Genomic DNA, 25,178 nt, shown 5'->3' with positions numbered 1-25,178 from the left:
AAACAGAAACCGCTGATATGGCGTACATCGGAGGTTACTCACGTAACCACTGTTCTATGAACTAAGCGGCACATTCAGTGACAATTTTTCTTGTTGTTGCTAAATCCACCGTGGGCGCTATTAATCGACTTAGGACGTATTTTGCCCACCTCTGGTGTACATACTACTAGCATGTACACGGAAAAAACTTCATTATTGTAGTGTGTGAGTGAGAAAATGTATTTGACTTTATTCTGACTCTGAGCACAAGCCTTTTCAAAGCAGTGAGAAATGGAAGCGCTCGATCGATGCCAGTCACAAGCATGTATTCACCCCTTATTGGTTCCATCCAAGCGCATTCCTTTTTTTATCATCTCTACATGTCACTTTGCTCCTCTATCATCTCTCAATATTTCACTACCTCTACCTGTAATCTATCTCATTCTCTCTCTTCTCTGTGTCTTTGAGATGCAGGGTCAGAGATTAGATAGTATCTCAGAGTAGCAGCTCTAACGTCCCCAGACTGGTGGTCTCCACACACACACACACACGCATGCATGCAAGCACACACACACACACAAATACATACACAGATCCCCACACACCACTGTGAATGCATGGCACGGTAATGAACTGTGTCTCATCACCCACAGTCAATTATAAAGGCCCCTTTTTCTATTTCTGCAGGAATCCATTTGCTCGTGATGACAGCGGGGAGAACGATTGATCCGCAGAGAGAAAATTGTTTCAGAGTTCAATAATCATTTAACCTGGAGTGTTCTCTTTTTTTGCGGAAAAGACAAGAAGAAAAGAATGAACAAGGGACGGAAAAAATAACCACCATAGTCCCTGTGCCCAAGAACACCAAGGCAACCTGCCTAAATGTCTACAGACCCGTAGCACTCACGATCGTATCCATGAACTGCTTTGAGGGTTGGTAATGGCTCACGTCAACACCATTATCCCAGAAACCCTAGACCCACTCCAATTTGCATACCGCCCAAACAGATCCACAGATGATGCAATCTCTATTGCGCTCCACACTGCCCTTTCCCACTTGGACAAAAGGAACACTTATGTGAGAATTGTATTCATTGACTACAGCTCAGCGTTCAACACCATAGTACCCTCAAAGCTCATCACTAAGCAAAGGATCATGGGACTAAACACCTCCCTCTGCAACTGGATCCAGGACTTCCTGACGGGCCGCCCCCAGGTGGTGAGGGTAGGTAGCAACACATCTGCCACGCTGATCCTCAACACTGGAGCTCCCCAGGGGTACGTGCTCAGTCCCCTCCTGTACTCCCTGTTCACCCACAACTGCATGGCCAGGCACGACTCCAACACCATCATTAAGTTTGCAGACAACACAACAGTGGTAGGCCTGATCACCGACAACAACGAGACAGCCTATAGGGAGGAGGTCAGAGACCTGGCCGGGTGGTGCCAGAATAACGACCTATCCCTCAACGTAACCAAGACTAAGGAGATGATTGTGGACTACAGGAAATGGAGGATCGAGCACTCCCCCATTCTCATCGGCGGGGCTGTAGTGGAGCAGGTTGAGAGCTTCAAGTCCCTTGGTGTCCACATCAACAACAAACTAGAATGGTCCAAACACACCAAGACAGTCGCGAAGAGGGCACAACAAAGCCTATTCCCCCTCAGGAAACTAAAAAGATTTGGCATGGGTCCTGAGATCCTCAAAAGGTTCTACAGCTGCAACATCGAGAGCATCCTGACTGGTTGCATCACTGCCTGGTACGGCAATTGCTCGGCCCTTGACCCCAATGCACTACAGAGGGTAGTTCGTACGGCCCAGTACATCACTGGGGCTAAGCTGCCTGCCATCCAGGACCTCTACACCAAGAGGAAGGCCCAAAAAATTGTCAAAGACCCCAGCTTCCCCAGTCATAGACTGTTCTCTCGACTACCGCATGGAAAGCGGTACCGGAGTGCCAATTCTAGGACAAAAAGGCTTCTCAACAGTTTTTGCTTTCAAGCCATAAGACTCCTGAACAGGTAATCAAATGGCTACCCGGACTATTTGCGTTGTGTGCCAACCCCCCAACCCCTCTTTTTACGCTACTGCATCTCTCTGTTTATCATATATGCATAGTCACTGTTAATACTACCTCAATTGGGCCGACCAACCAGTGCTCCCGCACATTGGCTAACCGGGCTATCTGCATTCTGTCCCGCCACCCACCAACCCCTCTTTTACACTACTGCTACTCTCTGTTCATCATATATGCATAGTTACTTTAACCATATCTACATGTACATACTACCTCAATCAGCCTGACTAACCAGTTTCTGTATGTAGCCTCACTACTTTTATAGCCTCACTACTGTATATAGCCTGTCTTTTTACTGTTGTTTTATTGCTTTACTTACCTACTCTTCACCTAATACATTTTTGCTCTATTGGTTAGATTCTGTAAGTAAGCATTTCACTGTTGTATTCGGCGCACGTGACAAATAAACTACACAATACATTTACTAAACATAAGAATTAGTGAGTTTTTATCACAACCCGGCTCGTGGGAAGTGACAATGAGCTTTTATAGGACCAGGGCACAAATCATAATATAAAAAAAATCAATAATCAATTTTGCTCTTTATTTAACCATCTTACATATAAAACCTTATTTGTTCATCAAAAATTGTGAATAACTCACCACAGGTTAATGAGAAGGGTGTGCTTGAAAGGATGATTTAAATCATTTTCCACACACAGTCTGTGCCTGTATTTAGTTTTCATGCTAGTGAGGGCCGAGAATCCACTCTCACATAGGTACATGGTTGCAAAGGGCATCAGTGTCTTAACAGTGTGATTTGCCAAGGCAAGATACACTGAGCGCAGCCCAATCCAGAAATCTGTCAGTGAAACCTAAAAGGGTTCTACCTGGAACCAAAAAGGATCATACTATGGGGACAGCCGCAGAACCATTTTGTTACCTTTTTTTCAAAGAGTGTGAGATTTTTAAAAAAGCCCGGTGTGACATCAAGGAACTTTCGGTGCATAACAAATCAGTGTTCTCATCTGAAACAACAAAAATGAACTGTATGCGCATTACACCTGGTTTTATACTGAACAAAAATATAGACGCAACATGCAACAGTTTCAAAGATTTTACAGACGAATAAGGAATCAGTCAATTGAAATACATTCATTAGGTCCTAATCTATGGATTTCACATGACTGAGAATACAGATATACATCTGTTGGTCACAGATACCTTAAAAAGGTAGGGGTGTGGATCAGAATACCAGTCAGTATCTGGTGTGACCACCATTTGCCTCATGCAGCGCGACACATCTCCTTCATATAGAGTTGATCAGGCTGTTGATTGTGGCCTGTGGAATGTTGTCCCACTCCTCTTCAATGGCTGTGCGAAGTTGCTGGATATTGGCGGGAACTGGAACACGTTGTCATACACGTTGATCCAGTGCATCCCATACATGTGTATGCAGGCCATGGACGAACTGGGAAATGTCCAGCTTCTGTCATAGACCCACTTCAATTTACATACCTCCCCAATAGATCCACAGACGATGCAATCGCCATCGCATCGCACACTGCCTTATCCCATCTGGACAAGAGGAATATCTATGTAAGAATGCTGTTCATTGACTATAGCTCAGCCTTCAACACCATAGTACCCTCCAAGCTCATCATTAAGCTCGGGGCCCTGAGTCTGAATCCCGCCACGTGCAACTGGGTCCTGGACTTCCTGACAGGCTGCCCCCAGGTGTTAGGAAACAATACCTCCACTTCACTGATCCTCAACACAGGGGGCCACAAGGGTGTGTGCTCAGCCCCCTCCTGTACTCCCTGTTCACCCATGACAGCGTGGCCACGCATGCCTCCAACTCAATCATCAAGTTTGCAGACAACACAACAGTAGTAGGCCTGATTACCAACAATGACGAAACAGCCTACAGGGATGAAGTGAGGGCCCTGGCAGAGTGGTGCCAGGAAAATAACCTCAACATCAACAAAATGAAGGCGCTGATCGTGGACTTCAGGAAACAGCAGAGCACGCCCTTATCCACATCGACGGGACCGCAGCGGAGAAGGTGAAAAGCTTAAAGTTCCTTGGCATATACATCACTGACAATCTGAAATGGTCCACCCACACAGACAGTGTGGTGAAGAAGGCGGAACAGCACCTCTTCAACCTCTTGAGGCTGAAGAAATTCGGCTTGGCCCCTAAAACCCTCACAAACCTTTACAGATTGTCACGACTTCCGCCGAAGTCGGCTCCTCTCCTTGTTCGGGCTGCGTTCGGTGGTCGACGTCACCGGCTTTCTAGCCATCGCCGTTCCATTTTTTCATTGTTCCATTTGTTTTATCTTGTTCCCTGCACACCTGGTTTAGATTCCCTAATCACACTGCATGTATTTATTCCTCTGTTCCCCCCCATGTCTTTGTGTGAAATTGTTTTTGTTGTGTTTCGTGTTACGCGCCAGGCTGGGTTTCCCCCTGTCTTTCCGTGGTATTTCACGAAGGATGTTTAATTGTTAAACATTTGCTTATTTTTGTGACTGTTTCGCGCCTTGCACTTTTTACCTTTGGCTGGAAGTTGACGCAGTGGCATCTGTCTGTTTTATTGCCTCTGCCTAAATAAAGTGCGTACCTGTTCACAACTCTCTGCTCTCCTGCACCTGACTCCTCCACCAGTAGCGCACAACCTTGACACAGATGCACAATTGAGAGCATCCTGTCGGGCTGTATCACCGCCTGGTATGGCAACTGCACCGCCTGCAACCACAGGGCTCTCCAGAGGGTGGTGCGGTCTGCCCCCTGCACCCTTTTTATGGTTCTTCATATCAACCTTTTTTATGGTTCTTTATGGTTGGTTCATAAATAACCTTTGAAAGGTTCTTTGTAGAGCCTATTGAAGAACCATACAGGGTTTTTTGTTCTGGTCAGCCATATTGTATAGTTAAAAATCCAGCGGTCTAAGGCACTAAGGCTTCACTATAGACCCGGGTTCGATCCCGGGTTGTGTCCCAGCTGGCTGTGACCAGGAGACCCATGAGGCGGCGCACATTTGGCCCAGCGTCATCCGGGTTAGGGGAGGCTTTGGCCGGCCAGGATGTCCTTGTCGCACTTGCGACTCCTGTGGCGGGCGCATGCACGCTGACACAGTTGGCAGTTGTACGGTGTTTCCTCCGACACATTTGTGAGGCTGGCTTCTGGGTTAAGCGAGCAGTGTGTCAAGAAGCAGTGTGGCTTGGCAGGGTCGTGTTATGGAGGACGCATGACGATCAACCTTCACCTCTCCCGAGTCGGTACGAGAGTTGCAGCGATGGGACAAGACTGTAACTACCAATTAGCTATCACGAAATTTGGAAGAAAAAGGGGTAAAAAAGATATATAAAATAAATCCAGAGATATTATTTTGTTAATTGACAAGCTACAGCTACAAAGATAATTTACTGATTAAGTCAACCACTCTCAATTGGTAGGCACAAGGCTCTTAAGTGAGCATTTCACAAGACACTATCACTGGTCATATATAATATGTAATGGCATTTTACAGACGAATAAGGAAATCAGTCAATTGAAATACATTCATTAGGTCCTAATCTATGGATTTCACATGACTGAGAATACAGATATACATCTGTTGGTCACAGATACCTTAAAAAGGTAGGGGTGTGGATCAGAATACCAGTCAGTATCTGGTGTGACCACCATTTGCCTCATGCAGCGCGACACATCTCCTTCATATAGAGTTGATCAGGCTGTTGATTGTGGCCTGTGGAATGTTGTCCCACTCCTCTTCAATGGCTGTGCGAAGTTGCTGGATATTGGCGGGAACTGGAACACGTTGTCATACACGTTGATCCAGTGCATCCCATACATGTGTATGCAGGCCATGGACGAACTGGGAAATGTCCAGCTTCCAAGAATTGTGTACACCTTGCAACATGGGGCCATGTATTATCATGCTGAAACATGAGGTGATGGTGGCGGATGAATGGCAAGACAATGGGCCTCAGGATCTGTCATGATATCTCTGTGCATTCAACTTGCCATAGATAAAATGCAGTTGTGTTCGTTGTCGGTAGTTTATGCCTACCCATACCATAACCCCACCGCCACCATGGGGCACTCTGTTCACAATGTTGACATCAGCAAACCACTCCATACACGTGGTCTGCGGTTGTGAGGCCGGTTGGACGTACTGCCAAATTCTCTAAAATTATGTTGGAGGAGGCTTATGGTAGAGAAATGAACATTAAATTCCCTGGCAACAGCTCTGGTGATCATTCCTGCATCAGCGTGCCAATTGCACACTCCCTCAACTTGAGACATCTGTGGCATTGTGTTATGAGACAAAACTGCACATTTTAGAGTGGCTTTTTAATGTCCCCAATACAACGTGCATCTGTGTAAAAGCATGCTGTTTAATCAGCTTCTTGACATGCCACACTTGTCAAGTGGATGGAGTATCTTGGCAAAGGAGAAATGCTGACTAACATATTTGTAAACACATTTGTGCACACCATTTGAGAAATACGTTTTTTGTGCAAATGGAACATTTTTGGGATCTTTACACTGTGTGCACAATTATTGGGCAAGTTGTATGTTTGAGGATTCATTTTATTATTGAACAACTACAGCACTCTCGGTCAATCCAAAATGTTAATAAACCTCAAACCTGAATATTTAAGAAAGTAAAAGTGAGGTTTTGGCTTTCTTTAGAGAATATCTATGTGTGCACAATTATTGGGCAACTATTAGTGTGCACAATTATTATGCAACTAAATGAAAAACGATAAGTTCCCCATCTCACTTGTTTATTTTCATCTGTTAAAATGAGAATAATAAACAAACAACTTAAAATGTATAAATAAACATTTCTGACATTTAAAAAAAAATATCAGTGACCAATATAGCCACCCTTCTTTTCAATAACAGTCATAAGCCTTCCATCCATGGAGTCTGTCAGTTTCTTGATTTGTTGACGATCAACTTTTTGTGCAGCAGCAACCACAGCCTTCCAGACACTGGTCAGAGAGGTGTACTGTTTTCCTTCACCATAAATCGTCCGTTTAAGAAGGGACCACAAGTTCTCAATAAGGTTTAGGTCAGGTGAGGAAGGGGGCAATGTCATTATTCTTTCATCTTTAAGGCCTTTACTGGCTAGCCACGCAGTGGAGTACTTCGATGCATGCGATGGAGCATTGTCCTGCATAAAAATCATGGTCTTCTTGAAAGATGCAGACTTTTTCCTGTACCACTGCTTGAAGAAAGTATCTTCTAAAAACTGGCAGTAGGTTTGGGAGTTGAGTTTGAGTCCATCTTCAACCCGAAAAGGTCCAACTAGATCATCTTTAATAATACCACCCCATAACAATAACCCACCTTCACCTTGCTGGCGTCTGAGTCGAAGTGCAGCTCCGTGGCCGTTACTGATCCAGCCACGGGCCCATCCATCTGGTCCGTCAAGAGTCACATCTCATCAGTCCATAAAACCTTTGAAAAATCTGTCTTCAGATATTTCTTGGCCCAGTCTTGACGTTTCAACTTATGTGTCTTGTTCCTAAAAAAATATATGATCTAAGTGATTGATAGTTGGTATTTAGCAGTCATAAAAGTATGCCTTACTTACTTTGAAGAGCTACAAAATAGTGATTTTTTTTCAGACAGCAAAAGCAGCAGCTCTACAGAGATAAGATGATGACTTTGAATGAAATTATAGTCATCAAATAAATCAAATGTAATATACACAACAACTGAAATATTTCTTTAAAGTAGAGTAATGTGAATAAATGATGATTAATAGGAGATAAGCAGTGATGGACAGTCACTACCATCATGGAACTTTTATTCATTGTTTTATTCTGTGTTGTTACAGCATTCAACCCACATAATGCATAGTGCATTTCATGTAAAAAAAATGTTTTAGAATCAAACGAAATTCAAAAATGTGATTTAAAAAAAAAATATTGAACTGAACCAACCTCAAAAAGCACTAATCGCTCAGCACTAATTTTGTCCCAGTAAAAATGCTTAGATATACCTTCTCTCATTTCTCTCATAACTATCAGTAAGGCTGAAAAGAGAGGCTGAGTGGGCGGGGAGCTAATTGGCTGAGTGGGCAGGGAGCTCAGCTTGACTGACAGTTCTTTGAAACACCTAGGTCAAGCAACGTGGATGCAGTGAGCAGTGGTGCAGTAAGATCATGAAGCTAGCTAGCTAATTCATCTTGGACAATTTCAGTTGGAACTGGACAGGGTGAGGTCTGAGTACACCTAATAAAATATATACATGTAATAAAATATATACATGTTCATAAACCACAATGTCAAGAACTCCCATTTGGCATATCTCTTCTATTGTATTGTGCTGGAGCACTGACATGTGTTGACATGACAACCTCGTCAGAGTTTTGAACGACCCTCCCCCCTTTTGTTTCATGCTGGCTGAAGACCTAGCTAACCAGTAGCTAACAAACACCAGACACTAATGAAAGGGGAAACCTATAAGTATCTTTGCCATAGATGAATAGGAGAAACATGTAATTATATTTGCTGACACTCTGCAGTCACATTTTGGCACCAGAAGACTAGCTAGCTAGCTTTGTAAACCACACCCCTCTTCGAACACGCCTTCTGCGATGATCGTTATGAGGCGGTACTTACTTAAATTCGGTGCTAGAATAAGACGTTACCACTGCTGTATTGAAATGAGGGGCTTTATGTGATGTCACATGAAGACCTATATAATCCTATTTTGTTGCCTTACAACCTAGAATTAAAATGTATTTTTGGGGGGATTGTATCGATTGATTTACACAACATGCCTACCACTTTGAGGATGCAAATCATTTTTATTGTGAAACAAACAAGAAATAAGACAAAAAACTGAACTTAAGCGTGCATAACTATTCACCTCCCCCACAAAGTCAATACTTTGTAGAGCCTCCTTTTGCAGCAATTACAGCTGCAAGTCTCTTGGGGTATGTCTCTATACGCTTGGCACATCTAGTCACTGGGATTTTTGCCCAGCAAAACTGCTCCAGCTCCTTCAAGTTGGATGGGTTCCGCTGGTGTACAGCAATCTTTAAGTCATACCACAGATTCTCAATTGGATTGAGGTCTGGGCTTTGACTAGGCCATTCCAAGACATTTAAATGTTTCCCCTTAAACCACTCGAGAGTGTTGCTTTAGCAGTATGCTTAGGGTCATTGTCCTGCTGGAAGGTGAACCTCTGTCCCAGTCTCAAATCTCTGGAAGACTGAAACAGGTTTCCCTCAAGAATTTCCCTGTATTCAGCACCATACATCATTCCGTCTATTCTGACCAGTTTCCCAGTCCCTGCCGATGAAAAACATCCCCACAGCATGATGCTGCCTCCACCGTGCTTCACTGTGGGGGTGGTGTTCTCGTGGTGATGAGAGGTGTTGGGTTTGCGCCAGACATAGCATTTTTCTAGATGGCCAAAAAGCTAAGTTTTAGTCTCATCGGACCAGAGTACCTCCTTCCATATGTTTGGGGAGTCTCCCACATGCCTTTTGGTGAACACCAAATGTGATTGCTTATTTCTTTCTAAGCAATGTCTTTTTTCTGGCCACTCTTCTTTAAAGCCCAGCTCTGTGGAGTGTACGGCTTAAAGTGGTCTGTGGATAGATACTCCAATCGCCACTGTGGAGCTTTGCAGCTCCTTCAGGGTTATCTTTGGTCTCTTTGTTGCCTCTCTGATTAATGCCCTCCTTGCCTTGTCTGTGAGTTTTGGTGGGAGGCCCTCTCTTGGCAGGTTTGTTGTGGTGCCATATTCTTTCCATTTTCTAATAATGGATTTAATGGTGCTCCCTGGGAAAGTTTCAGATATTTTTTTATAACCCAACCCTGATCTGTACTTCACCACAACTTTGTCCCTGACCTGTTTGGAGAGCTCCTTGGTCTTCATGGTGCCACTTGCTTAGTGGTGTAGCAGAATCTGGGGCCTTTCAGAACCGGTGTGTATATATACTGAGATCATGTGACAGATCATGTGACACTTAGATTGCACACAGGTGGAATTTATTTAAATAATTATGTGACTTCTGAAGGTAATTAGTTGCACTAGATCTTATTTAGGGGCTTCATAGCAAAGGGGGTGAATACATATGCACGCATCACTTTTCTGTTTTTAAAAAAATCTTTTTAAACAAGTAATTTTTTTCATTTCTCTTCACCAATTTGGACTATTTTGTGTATGTCCATTACATGAAATAAAAATACAAATACATTTAAATTACAGGTTGTAAATACAACAAAATAAGAAAAACACCAAGCGGGATGACAACTTTTGCAAGGTACTGAATTGATTATCCCGGACCAGGCCCTATTGCCCGACACTCGTAGAAGGCGAAGACGGCGCTATAGAGTTTGGCGCGATGGCATCCTGGTGAGACCACGGCGACGAATGAATAAATCGCCTCTACCCTCTGTTCTATTGTCAAATGTGCAATCGGTGGAGAATAAACTGAACAAGCTCCGTTTGAGACTATCCTATCAATGGGACATTAATAACCGTAATATACTATGCTTCTCGGAGTCATGGCTGAACAAGGACATGGATAATATAAATCTAGCTGTTTTTTCTATGCATCGGCAGGACAGAAAGGCAGAGTCCGGTAAGATCAGATATGTCTCTTTATTAACAATAGCTTGTGCGCAATCTCTAATATTAAGGAAGTCCAGAAGTTCTGCTCACCTGAGATAGAATACCTCATGATACGCTGTAGACCATACCTATTACCAAGAGAGTTTTCATCTGTATTTTTTGTAGCTGTCTATTTACCACCACAAACCAATGCTGGCACTAAGACCACACTCAACAAGCTGTATAGGGCCATAAGCAAACAAGAAAATGCTCATCCAGAGGCGGCACTCCTAGTGACCGGTGATTTTAATGCAGGAAAACTGAAATCCGTTTTACCTAGTTTCTGCCAACATGTCACCTGTACAACTACAGGGATAAAATCCTAGATTACCTTTACTCCACACACAGCGATGCATTCAAAGCTCTACCCCACCCTCCATTTGGCAAATCGGTCCATAACTCTATCTTGATTTCTGCTTACAAGCAAAAACTCAAACAGAAGTACCAGTGGTGGTCCGATGAAGTAAATGCAAAGCTACAAGAATGTTTCGCTAGCATAGACTGGAATATGTTCCGGGATTCACCCAATGGCATTGAGGTCACAGGCTTCATTAATAAGTGCATCGACAACGTTGTCCCTACAGTGACCATACGTACATAGACCAACCAGAAGCCATGGATTACAGGCAGCATCAGCACTGAGCCAAAGGCTAGAGCTGCCACTTTCATGAAGCAGGACACTAATCCAGATGCTTATTAGAAATCTCGCTACGCCCTCCGACAAACCATCAAACAGGCAAAGCGTCAATACAGGACTAAGATCGAGCCTACTATATGAGCTAAAGGACTTCTATGCTCGCTTCGAGACAAGCAACAATGAACCACGCATGAGAGCACCAGCTGTTTTCCGGACAACTTTATAATCAAATCATATCAAATTGTATTAGTCACATGCGCCGAATACAACAGGTGTAGACCTTACAGTGAAATGCTTACTTACGAGCCCCTAACCAACAATGCAGTTTAAAAAAACATAAGAATAAGAAATAAAAGTAACAAATAATTAAAGAGCAGCAGTAAAATAACAATAGCGAGACTATATACACGGGGTACCGGTACAGAGTCAATGTGCGGGGGCACCGGTATGTTGAGGTACTATGTACATGTAGACGAGCTTCAATGCCATACAACTCTCCTTCCGCGGCCTCCAACTGCTCTTAAATGCAAGTAAAACTAAATGCATGCTCTTCAACCGATCACTGCCTGCACCTGCCCACCCGTCCAACATCACTACTCTGGACGGCTCTGACTTAGAATATGTGGACAACTACAAATACCTAGGTGCCTGATTACACTGTAAACTCTCCTTCCAGACTAATATTAAGCATCTCCAATCCAAAATTAAATCTAGAATCGGCTTCCAATTTCGCAACAAAGCATCATTCACTCATGCTGCCAAACATACCCTCGTAAAACTGACCATCCTACCGATCCTCGACTTTGGCGATTTACAAAATAGCCTCCACAACTCTACTAAACAAATTGGATGCAGTCTATCACAGTGCCATCCGTTTTGTCACCAAAGCCCCATATACTACCCACCACTGCGACCTGAACGCTCTCGTTGGCTGGCCCTCGCTTCATACTCGTCGCCAAACCCACTGGCTCCAGGTCATCTACAAGTCTTTGCAAGGTAAAGCCCCGCCTTATCTCAGCTCACTGGTCACCATAGCAGCACCCACCCGTAGCATGCGCTCCAGCAGGTATATCTCACTGGTCACCCCCAAAGCTAATTCCTCCTTTGGCCGCCTTTCCTTCCAGATCTCTGCTGCCAGTGACTGGAACGAACTGCAAAAATCACTGAAGCTGGAGACTCATATCTCCCTCACTAGCTTTATGCACCAGCTGTTCGAGCAGCTCACGGATCACTGCACCTGTACATAGCCAATCTGTAAACTACCCATACAACTACCTCATCCCCATACTGTATTTATTTATTTATTTATTTATTTACCCATCAACTGATGAGGAGCTCCCATGGAATAGCGGTGATTTTCTTCGCCGTCCCTTGCCATCGCCATGCCGCAGGAGCAAACACACTCCACGGCAAGAATAAACAGACCTGTAGCTGAATATGCCACTCTCTCTCCCTCAGTCACTTTATGTCTCTCTTTCTCTCTGTCTCCCTCTGCCTCTCACTGTCTAACCCTCTGTCTAACCCTCTCTCTCACCCTCTCTCTTTCTTTCTCCCTCAGCCTCTCTCCCGCTATCCTCATCCCTCATTTTTTTCCCTCAACCTCCTCACTTTGCATCTCTCTCACCCTCCCCCTCTCTCGGTCTGTATGTCTGCCTTATCGTTCACTTCACCGCCTGCCTGTACTACATTAGTTATGCTACTTTTTCCGTACCTTCTTCCCTCTTTACCACCCCTTTTACCCCCTCTCCTCCTCCTTCTCTCCCTCCTTCTAGTTCTCTCTCCACTTAACTTGAAGTTATCTGTCAAATTCCATCCTGGCGGCTGTGGTGCTGGAATCAATCAGAGTTGACTAGCTTTCAGCTTATCTCAACCCAAGGTGATAGATTTTCCTTGTTAGCTATAATTTGATGCTCTATCCCATCTCTTCCAAAGCAAATTAAATTGTAGTTGAGTCGAATGGAGCTCCTAGTTTCAGGCTGCCGTGAGTGAGTGAGCAAGTGTGTGTGTGTGTGTGTAAGAAGACTGTGTGTGTGTTTGGGAGTTAGAAAGAGTGTGTCAAATCCGATCAAAGCTTATTTGTCACATGCGCCGAATACAACAGGTGTAGACTTTACCATGAAATGATTGCTAACGAGCCCTTCCCAACGATGCAGAGTTAAAAAATAATCATACAAATAAAAATAGTAACACAAGAGGAATAAAATACACAAGAATGGAGCTTTATACAGGTAGTACCAGTACTAAATCAATGTGCAGGGTATGAGGTATTTGAGGTAGATACTATATGAATATGAAGGCAGGGTAAAGTGACTAGGCATCAGGATAGATAAAAAGAGTAAAATAAAGAACAGAGTAGCATCAGCATATGATGAGTGTAAATGTGTATGTGTTTATGTCATCAAGGCAGACGGTGGCCACTTGATTACTACATGATTCCATCAAGGCAGACGGTGGCCACTTGATTACTACATGATTCCATACAGGGCCTTGCAAAAGTATTCATCCCCCTTGACGTTTTTCCTATTTTGTTGCATTACAACCTGTAATTGAAATGGATTTTTGGGGGGATTTCATGTAATGGACATACACAAAATAGTCCAAATTGGTGAAGTGAAAAAAAAAAATCTAATTGTTTAAAGAAATTCAAACCGGGAAAGTGGTGCATGCATATTATTACCTTCAGAAGTCAAATTACCTTCAGAAGTCACATAATTAGTTAAATAAAGTCCACCTGTGTGCAATCTAAGTGTCACATGATCTCAGTATATATACACCTGTTCTGAAAGGCCCCAGAGTCTGCAACACCACTAAGCAAGGGGTACCACCAAGCAAGCGGCACCATGAAGACCAAGGAGCTCTCCAAACAGGTCAGGGACAACGTTGCGGAGAAGTACAGATCAGGGTTGGGTTATACAAAAAGATCAAAAACTTTGAACATCCCACGGAGCACCGTTAAATCCATTATTAAAAAATGGAAAGAATATGTTACCACAACAAACCTGCCAAGAGAGGGCCTCCCACCAAAACTCAGATAAGGCAAAGAGGGCATTAATCAGAGGCAACAAAGAGACTAAAGATAACCCTGAAGGAGCTGCAAAGCTCCACAGGGGAAATTGGAGTATCTGTCCATAGAACCACTTTAAGCCATACACTCCACAGAGCTGGGCTTTACGGAAGAGTGTCCAGAAAAAAAGCCATTACTTAAAGAAATAAGCAAACACGTTTGGTGTTCACAAAAAGGCATGTGGGAGACTCCCCAAACATATGGAAGAAGTTACTCTGGCCAGATGAGAATAAAATTCAGCTTTTTGGCCATCAAGGAAAATGCAATGTTTGGCGCAAACCCAACACCTCTCGTCACCCCGAGAACACTACCCCCACAGTGAAGCATGGTTGTGGCAGTGTCATGCTGTGGGGATGTTTTTCATCGGCAGGGACTTGCAGCTGTAATTGCTGCAAAAGGTGGCTCTACAAAGTATTGGCTTTGGGGTGGGTGAATAGTTATGCACACTCAAGTTTTCAGTTTTTTGTCTTATTTCTTGTTTGTTTCACAATAAAAACATATTTTCCATCCTCAAAGTGATAGGCATGTTGTGTAAATCAAATGATACAAACCCCCCCAAAAATCTATTTTAATTCCAGGTTGTAAGGCAACAAAATAGGAAAAATGCCAAGGGGGTGAATACTTTCGCAAGCCACTGTACACATTCATTACTATGGGAATGCTGGAGATCGAATTTGAATATTTAAACACTGTTGCAATGTCGGAGACAGATGGCAAGGTTTATACAAATCTCCACTGTTGAAAACGAAATGTTAGTCTAAATGAAATGTGAGATAATGTCTAGATGCTTTAAAAGTGGAGTTTATAATTTGCCTGGCTGGGCTGATGAGACAGTGGATTGCGCAGGCAGATGGAATAGAGTAAATAGGCTTTTTAACGTCATAGACTTAGCCGGTGGTAACTTGTGGAACAGACACCGGCTGGAATGTTCTTTAAACCAATCAGCATTCAGGATTAGACCCACCCGTTGTCTAAGGATTTATTAATTCATCTTATGCTACTCAAATAGAAATAACTTACATTTTTACTTATTGCACATGTTACTGAAATGGTTGTTCTATTTTAGATGTTTAAGGCACTCTCATACCTTAGTCTTCCCAACCCTGGCAGTCATTCTGAATGTAGGTTGCGGTTGAATAAAAATTCTAAATGTTGGTTATCCCCACTCTTGCTCGATTCCAATAGGAATTACACATCACTTTGCAAGCCATCATAATGTGACTTGCAGGCCTGATGTGGTTTGTAAACAAGGAGTTTCAGACCACTGTATTAGGGTAAAACTAGGCCATTAAAAGAAGACCTTCTAAACTATATTCAGTTGGGAACTCACTTGGTGAAGGCCACCGGACTGAATATTGAATGAATTCTTCAACCATCTCTCTGTCACTAGCAAACACAGTCATGGGTGGTACTGGTAACTCTAAAATTCACTCAAAAGGCACCCTGGAAAATATGCAAATAAGGTTCAACACCCTACAGCAGGGCTATTCAAATCCGGTCCTGGAAGGCCAAAACATTTTTGGTTTGGGATTTTTGTATGGTTCGTCAAAGAACCATCCCATGTATAGACGGGTTGGTTGTTCAGAAACAAAACCGATGTGTGCACAACTATGGGGCAAAACAGACACCATTGACTGTTGACAACATGTAAACTCTATCTAGTCTCCAAATGTTTATTGAAAACATAAATACATTTGCACAATGAGCACTTGTCTCTCAAATACATCGCTACAGTTGTTGGTTAGCTACTGTATCTAGCAAATGTTTGCCATATTAGCATAGACATGACATCAGATTCATGATTTCGACTGGCTGAGAAACGCTGCCTGCCTGTCTGTCTCGTCCTGACCCCCGACCCCTACACATTCATTACTATTGGACAGCTGGAGATCGAATTTGAATATTGAAACAATGTTTTAAATGTCGGAGAGACATGGATTAGAAGCAACATTTGCACTGAGCTAAAGGGTAAAGCAGCTGCTTTTAAGGAGCGGGACTCTAACCCAGAAGCTTATAGGAAATCCCGCTATGCCCTTCGACAAACCATCAAACAGGCAAAGCATCAATACAGGACTAAGATCGAATCGTACTACAACGGCTCCTACGCTCGTTGGATGTGGCAGGGCTTGCAAACTATTACAGACTGCAAAGGGAAGCACAGCCGAGAGCTGCCCAGTGACATGAGCTTAGCAGAGGAGCAAAATAACTTCTATGCTCGCTTCGAGGCATGTAACACTGAAACATGCATGAGAGCATCAGCTGTTCCGGACGACTGTGTGATCATGCTCTCCGCAGCCGATGTGAGTAAGACCTTTAAACAGGTCAATATTCACAAGGCCGCTGGACGGATGACCAGGACTTGTACTCTGAGCATGCGCTGACCAACTGGCAAGTGTCTTCACTGACATTTTCAACCTCTCCCTGTCTTAGTCTGTAATACCAACATGTTTCAAGCAGACCACCATAGTCCCTGTGCCCAAGAACACTAAGTTAACCTGCCTAAATGACTACCGACCTGTAGCACTCATGTCTGTAGCCATGAAATGCTTTGAAAGGCTGGTCATGGCTCACATCAACACCATTATCCCAGAAACCCTAGACCCACTCCAATTTGCATACCGCCTCAACAGATCCACAGATGATGCAATCTCAATCGCACTCCAAACTGCCCTTTCCCACTTGGACAAAAGGAACACCTATGTATGTGAGGATGATGTCCATCAACTACAGCTCAGCTTTCAACACCATAGTCCCCTTCAAGCTAGGACCCTGGGACTGAACACCTCCCTCTGCAACTGGATCCTCCCAGGTGGTGAGGGTTGGCAACAGTATCTCCGCCACGCTGACCCTCAACACGGGGGCCGCTCAGGCATGTGTGCGTAGTCCCCTCCTGTACTCCCTGTTCACCCATGACTGTGTGGCCACACACGACTCCAACATCATCATCAAGTTTGCTGACGACACTACGGTGGTAGGTCTGATCACCGGCGACGATGAGACAGCCTATAGGGAGGAGGTCAGTGACCTTACAGTGTGGTGCTGGAATAACAACCTCATCATCGACGTCAATAAGACCAAGGAGCTGATCTTGGACTACAGGAAATGAGGGGGCGAGCACACCCCTATCCACATCGACGGGGCTGCAGTGGAGCGGGTCGATAGCTTCAAGTTCCTCAGTGTCCAAATCACTAAGGACTTAAAATGGTCCACACACACGTTCACAGTCATGAAGAAGGCGCGACAGAGCCTCTTCCTCCTCTGGAGATTGAAAAGGTTTGGCATGGGCCCTCAAATTATCAAAAAACTCTACAGCTGTACCATTGAGAGCATCTTGACTGGCTACATCACTGCTTAGTATGACAATACACCACCCTCGATCGCATGGCGCTACAGATGGTGGTGTGGACAGACCAGTACATCACTGAGGCCGAGCTCTATATCAGGCGGTGTGAAAGGAAGGCCCCAAATCGTTAAAGACTCCATCCACCCAAGCCATAGACTGTTCTCTCTGTTTCTGCACAGTAAGCGGTACCGGTGTATCAAGTCTGACACCAACAAGCGCCTGAACAGCATCTATCCCCAAGCCATAAGACTGCTAAATAGCTAACTAAATAGCTAACAAAATGACTTCACAGACTATCTCAGTTGACCCTTGTATTTTATTTTAATTTTGTCTCTACAGTGGTTCCTCCTTTAAAAATTGTGTCATACTGCAGCACACCTTGCAGGCTGCTGCAGCATTCTATGGCACGGTATATAATTTGTCTGCCATTTTTTACGTTAATGCAAGTTAGTGCTAGTTTGACCACCAGAGGACATCTTTGAGAAGCATTTGATAGTCTCCCATATTGGCATTACTAGAGAATTTAAAACCTTTTTTTGTAATAACATAGTACATGGGATTGATTTTAAGAAATGTGGCTTAATTAATTTGATTAATATTATGGTGTTTCTATTCCTAGAAAAACGAAAACCTCAGGGTTTCCGTTAGGATGGAATGGAAAATACTGTGCTGTACAATGTGACGATTGGTAGTAGACTACAGCATAAGAGGAAAATCTAAGGGGCATAACATTTCCACACCCTAATTGCAGTGTAACCAATACTCATTTTGCCTATGGTAGGCCTACAGTATATACAATATATTTTTCCAATGACATGACTCTCCAGCAATAATTACATGTAGAGGATTGGATGATTCTAAATGAATATCTAAGGGGCATTTTCCGTTAGGGTCTTTGAGAATATGTAAGGGGCTTTTTTATAATTCTAAATAAATTAATAATAATAATAATCGCTTTGTTTAAAAAGTAATGATATTTTTGATATTTCACTTTCATTTAACCTAGAGTGACGAGAAAATGCAATTTTTGAACGTAGTGTGAGACATTCTCACTAATTTGTAAATACAGCCAATTTCTTATTTAGAATTATTTATTTCTGGAGAAACCGAACTTGATAATTTAGCAGACATCACTTGCTAATATTCAGTCAACACATATATTTCTAGAATATCATGGAATATAATTGAACATTTTCATTTCTCCATGCTTGTCTCAGAGCAGCGCGAAACGGTGCTGAAATAGACGTAATCTGAATAAAGGCCAAAATAACACTGCTAACAGTGATGCTGTACAACATGCCCATGTTTGTTTGAAAGAGTATTTTCCAGTAAGCAGCAATTTGTTTGCCTTCATTAGATAACTTTGTCCCAATATTTCTGTAATTCAGTGATATTTACTCCCATAGTAATTTGTTCGTTCGTTCGATCCATAACTAAATAAACATCAGCATTTTGAAAGAGTATTTTTATCATTATTTTATTAACAAAAGCATAAAGATGCTGATGAAGAAATACAGTACTATACAGTATATGCTTTTACATTTGGATAATAAAGCATTTAAAGCATTTTGAAGATATAAGCCACCTGCATTTGTTTATTAGGCTACTGTGCAGTCTGACAAGTAAACATAGCCTACAACACATACTGTAGTAAACATGGGAAAGTGCCTAATTCCTTACATAAGGGAGAGCAGGCCATGTCTAGACTTGACCTCAAGTACCTTCAATAATGGCTGTACTAGAGAATGCGGGCAAGAGGTAGACCGGGGTTCAATTCGTCAATGGGGAGGAAGGAGTAGGTTGTCCTTGTAAATAACAATTTGTTCTTAACTGATTCCATATGTGTTATTTCATAGTTGTGATGTCTTCACTATTATTCTACAATGTAGAAAATAGTAAAAAGAAAGAAAAATCCTGGAATGAGTAGGTGTGTCCAAACTTTTGATTGGTACTTGCTTAATTAATTTGATTAATATTATGATGTTTCTATTCCAAGAAAAACAAAATCCCTCTGGGTTTCCGTAAGGACGGAATGGAAAATATGGCACTGTACAATATGATGGTCGGCAGTACAGTACTGGGCTATTTAGCTAAAGAATCCCCATATCATGCGGGCAGGGCACACGGGAGACCGGGGTTCAATTCCTCAACAGGGAGGAAGGAGTAGGCTGTCCTTGTAAATAAGAATTTGTTCTAAACTGACTTGCCTAGTTAAATAAAGGTTACACTAAGAGCATAACATTTCTGCACCGTCATTTTTTTATTCTAGTCTAACCTATACCCAAACGGAGAATAAGTGAAAATAAAAATCTCTTTTGATTTATCAAGACCAGTCCCCATGCTTGTCTCAGAGCAGCGTAATACGGTGCTAAAATAGTTGTAGGCTTTTTCTTCAAATCCTATTGCTTTTAACTTCAATATTCTCTTTAAATAAAGAAGACCGACACCACTTTTAACAGCACATTACTCAACACTAGTGAGACTCATGTTGCCTACGGTAGGCCTACAGTATATCGAAAAATGTGACGTGACTCTCCGCCAATAATTACATATAGAGGATTGGAGGATTCTAAATTAAAACCAAAAGCAGCCTCATGGGACTCCTGGTGGCGCCCGGCACGGGAATCGAACCTGCATCTGTAGCAATGCATATTGTGCTGCGGGAGCCCCCATCCACTCCAGAGCCCCTCTCCACAAAGTATCAAAATACAGAGAGGAGTTGGTAAAGGAATATTGTCCTGCTAATAGCCCATAATGGGCTATTATAAAACTGTACATGGTGTCCAGGTCAGGATAACCAAAACATTTCTTTATTAAAGACTATAGGAAAGAATGTTGGTACTTATTTATTTTGATCCAAAGTGATTCACTCAGCTTTATGTAGGTGCCGGCTATATGACTGTGTCATCAACTTGATAATATATAACGATATTTTGGAGGTTATTTCGTTTTCAAAAAAATGAAAGAGAGCGATTGCAATCTGAATAAACACCAAAATAACATTTGTAAAGGCCAAAACATTTATTTATGTTTTTAGAAGAAGAGAAATGCTGCGCCAATTGTGTGCCACCCATAAAGGCCTAAATGTAGCCCTGCTAATAGCCATAATGGCGCTGTACAATGTGACCGTGTGTTTGAAAGTGTATTTTCCAGTAAGCAACAATTTGTTTACCTTCCATAGACAACTTTTTTTCCAAAATGTATGCAATTCACTGATATTTATTCCCATAGTAATTCGTTATGGATCCATAACTAAATAAACATCAGCATTTTGAAAGAGTATTTTTATCATTATTTTATTAACAAAAGCATAAAGAACTTGATGAAGAGATACTGTACTGTTGTTTTGAGTTAGAAATCTAACACTTCAGAGTACTTAAGCATCGAATACATTGCAGGTAGGGGGATGTTCACACCTGCAGTAGCCTGGCTATAAAGAGTCTATTGTCCTGCTAATTGGGCTACAAGTGTTTGAAAACCTGTTTTCAAAATGCCACCAGCTGTCCATCACTACCGTAAATAAAAGCACAGCATCTTGTTTACATTCTTTATTGTAACCACAATGTCACAAATAATTTGTATCTACATTTCCAATTACTTTTAGTGTTCAGGATTCATTTGATTAATATTATAGTCTTTCTATTCCAAGGAAAACTAAAAACCCTCTGGGTTCCCGTTAGGACGGAACGGAAAATATGGAGCTGTACAACCTGACGGTCGGGAGTGCACCACTGGGCTATTTAGCTAAATAATCCAGTGTCCTGTGGGAAACAAATGTTCTACTTCTACTCTAACCAAAACCCAAATGGAGATTCAGTGAAAATAAAAACTCCATTGATTTATTAAGACCAGTCCCCATGCTTGTCTCAGAGCAGCGCAAAACGGTGCTAAATATTTGTACGCTATTGCTTCAATATGCTCTTTAAATAAAGAAGACCTACATCACTTTTAACAACACATTACTCAACACTAGTGAGACTCGTGTAGCCCACAGTAGGCGAAAAATATGACATGACTACACCAATAATTACATATAGAGCATTAGAGGATTGGATGATATTTCTGTAATTCAGTGATATTTATTCACATAGTAAATCACTATGGATCCATAACTTAATAAACATCGGCATTTTGAAATACTTTTTTATCATTATTTTAATAATGAAAGCATAAAGATGCCATAAAGATTATTAGTTACATTGTTTTAGTTTGAACGTGTAGACTGGCACTAAGAACAGAACAGCGGGAACGTTTCCCTAGTCAGCGCCATATTTAGTGCATTGTCCCTTAAATATTTTGGAAATGATTTCGCTTTCAAATCACGTAAAATTAGCAAGAAAAGGGCCATTCTTGAACATGGGGTGAGACATTGTTACTGATTTGTAAATAAAGCCAGTTTGCTATATAGAATTATTTATTTCTGTTTTTAGAGGGAGAAAAACCAACAATCCTACAATCATCTGATGGGTCTCCCAATCGAGGACAGCACAGGTATTGACCCAGCATCTGTAGCAACACAGCTTGCACTGCTATGCAGTGTCCTAGACCATTGCGCCACTTAGGCACTGTACAATGTGACTGGTTGGGAGTGGCCTACAGTACTACAGTAAGAGCCTAACAAAATAAAATAATAAAAACCTTAGTGTAACAACAGTTTTAGTAAGTAATTCTGAAGTCGTGCATCAGTTTCTATTTAGGTTTATGTCTCCCATTCATTGTCAGAGACACAGTATGACCCAAAAGCATAATCAGTGTTCTAACTCCCCCTTGCGCTGGTCTGGAGCTATGAATTGGTGATGCAGGGTACCGTACTAAACCACAAATTACCTCTAAATTCCGCAGTGTAAGCTCACAACTTTTTAAAGGAGGAACCACTCACAGGGCCCTATAGACTGACACTCCAACACACACAAAAACACGCACTCCATCATTTGCTCACACACACATAATATGCACAGACATTTATACTTTCTCTACACAAACGCACACCCACTCACATACAATCGTCGCATTAGCTGCTGCTACTCTGTTTATCATATATCCCGATGCTTAGTCACCTTACCCCTACACATATCTACCTGTATCACTCCAGTATCCCTGCACATTGTAAATAGGGTACTGGAACTGACTGACGCTTTATATAATTTAGTATGCTTACTTTTTTTTTTTTTTCATATTTCTTATTTTTATTTCTTGTGTGTTTTTGTTCTACCTTATGTTATTTTTAGTATTATATTGCAAGAAAGGCATTTCACTGTACTTGTGCATGTGACATTAAAACGTGAAACTTAACATTTTAAGAAGATACAACGAGCTGAAACAAGCCACCTTCGATTCCATGCAAGGCAGCTTCTAGTCATTGTTGCTAGTTATCTAACGGTTCAAAATCATAACAAAGCACACCTTCCGTCCACATCGATGTGCGCGCATAATTTTTGGGACGTTGTTAGCCAACCCTTCTATGTCTCTTCAGAGACCCTAAAATGGGTTCCCCTATGACATTGCTCTCAAGAACCTTATTTGGTACCAACTTGCACCTTGACTTTTGTGTAGAGTGAATGTGGTCATGTCAGGTCTATTGACAGTTCTTATCACTGTCACTTCCATGTCAAACTTACACTGTCAAATATAGTGATACCGTTTATTATAAGTAATGTATGATTGGTGATGGTGACCCACCTCATCCTTGTCCTCAGCCTGGATGAAGAGGGGTAGGGCGAAACCCACCTGGGCCAGCTCAGTAATACGCACTCGGTACTCGGAGCTGTTGAACTTGGGCGCGTTGTCGTTCTTGTCAATCAGCAGGATGGTGAAGGTGGTCATCACCGAGGCATCCGTCGGGGTACGGTCATCATTCAACTCTGTGCCCTGAGGGAGGAATGGAGGAGGAGAAAGGGGGAAGGTAGGGAAGGAAGGAAGGGGGGAGTATGGAAGGAGGACAGGCAGAGAAGGCAGGCGGATAAGTAGAAGTACAATCATTAATTTCCAGTGTGAACGAGAGAGCTAGAGAGAAAGATAGAGATACAGTATGTGGTAGGGAAAGGGGGAATTCATATCTTATAAATATATTACATTTTTTGGGGAAGATTTTCTTTATTTTGGTCTATGAATTTTCTCCTGGTTTGCTGTAATGGTTGATTTCAATTAAGGATAAAGATCAAGGTTGGAATATACACTGCTCAAAAAAACAAAGGGAACACTTAAACAACACAATGTAACTCCAAGTCAATCACACTTCTGTGAAATCAAACTGTCCACTTAGGAAGCAACACTGATTGACAATAAATTTCACATGCTGTTGTGCAAATGGAATAGACAACAGGTGGAAATTATAGGCAATTAGCAAGACACCCCCAATAAAGGAGTGGTTCTGCAGGTGGGGACCACAGACCACTTCTCAGTTCCTATGCTTCCTGGCTGATGTTTTGGTCACTTTTGAATGCTGGCGGTGCTTTCACTCTAGTGGTAGCATGAGACGGAGTCTACAACCCACACAAGTGGCTCAGGTAGTGCAGCTCATCCAGGATGGCACATCAATGCGAGCTGTGGCAAGAAGGTTTGCTGTGTCTGTCAGCGTAGTGTCCAGAGCATGAAGGCGCTACCAGGAGACAGGCCAGAACATCAGGAGACGTGGAGGAGGCAGTAGGAGGGCAACAACCCAGCAGCAGGACCGCTACCTCCACCTTTGTGCAAGGAGGAGCAGGAAAAGCACTGCTAGAGCCCTGCAAAATGACCTTCAGCATGCCACAAATGTGCATGTGTCTGCTCAAACGGTCAGAAACAGACTCCATGAGGGTGGTATGAGGGCCCAACGTCCACAGATGGGGGTTGTGCTTACAGCCCAACACCGTGCAGGAAGTTTGGCATTTGCCAGAGAACACCAAGACTGGCAAATTCGCCACTGGCGCCCTGTGCTCTTCACAGATGAAAGCAGGTTCACACTGAGCACATGTGACAGACGTGACAGAGTCTGGAGACGCCGTGGAGAACGTTCTGCTGCCTGCAACAACCTCCAGCATGACCGGTTTGGCGGTGGGTCAGTCATGGTGTGGGGTGGCATTTCTTTGGGGGGCCGCACAGCCTTCCATGTCCTCGCCAGAGGTAGCCTGACTGCCATTAGGTACCGAGATGAGATCCTCAGACCCCTTGTGAGACCATATGCTGGTGCGGTTGGCCCTGGGTTCCTCCTAATGCAAGACAATGCTAGACCTCATGTGGCTGGAGTGTGTCAGCAGTTCCTGCAAGAGGAAGGCATTGACGCTATGGACTGGCCCGCCCGTTCCCCAGACCTGAATCCAATTGAGCACATCTGGGACATCATGTCTCGCTCCATCCACCAACGCCACGTTGCACCACAGACTGTCCAGGAGTTGGCGGATGCTTTAGGACACGAGTGGTCACTGAATGGTTTGATGAGCATGAAAACGATGTAAATGATATACTATTGCCATCTCAGTCACCAGATCGCAACCCAATTGAACACTTA

At 42.8% G+C, this 25,178-nt stretch overlaps 1 protein-coding gene and 1 long non-coding RNA gene across 4 annotated transcripts in view; one reads left to right on the top strand and one right to left on the bottom strand.

Annotated features, from left to right (window-relative positions):
• Positions 1-25,178, bottom strand: part of LOC106579432 (cadherin-23) — a 706,260-nt gene that overhangs the window by 359,321 nt on the left and 321,761 nt on the right. For all 3 annotated transcript variants that reach the window (XM_014159337.2, XM_014159338.2, XM_014159342.2), the window contains exon 11: positions 23,372-23,560. In XM_014159337.2, the coding sequence (XP_014014812.2) occupies positions 23,372-23,560 (189 nt within the window). The remainder of the gene's footprint in view (positions 1-23,371; positions 23,561-25,178) is intronic.
• Positions 1-25,178, top strand: part of LOC106579436 (uncharacterized) — a 66,032-nt gene that overhangs the window by 23,117 nt on the left and 17,737 nt on the right. The gene's annotated exons all lie outside the window — the stretch shown is intronic.

Source organism: Salmo salar, chromosome ssa19, assembly GCF_905237065.1.
Source record: "Salmo salar chromosome ssa19, Ssal_v3.1, whole genome shotgun sequence".
In the NCBI taxonomy this organism is placed as follows: domain Eukaryota; kingdom Metazoa; phylum Chordata; class Actinopteri; order Salmoniformes; family Salmonidae; genus Salmo; species Salmo salar.
The sequence above is the reverse complement of the archived record's forward strand: the minus strand, read 5'-3'. Positions and strand labels throughout refer to the sequence as shown.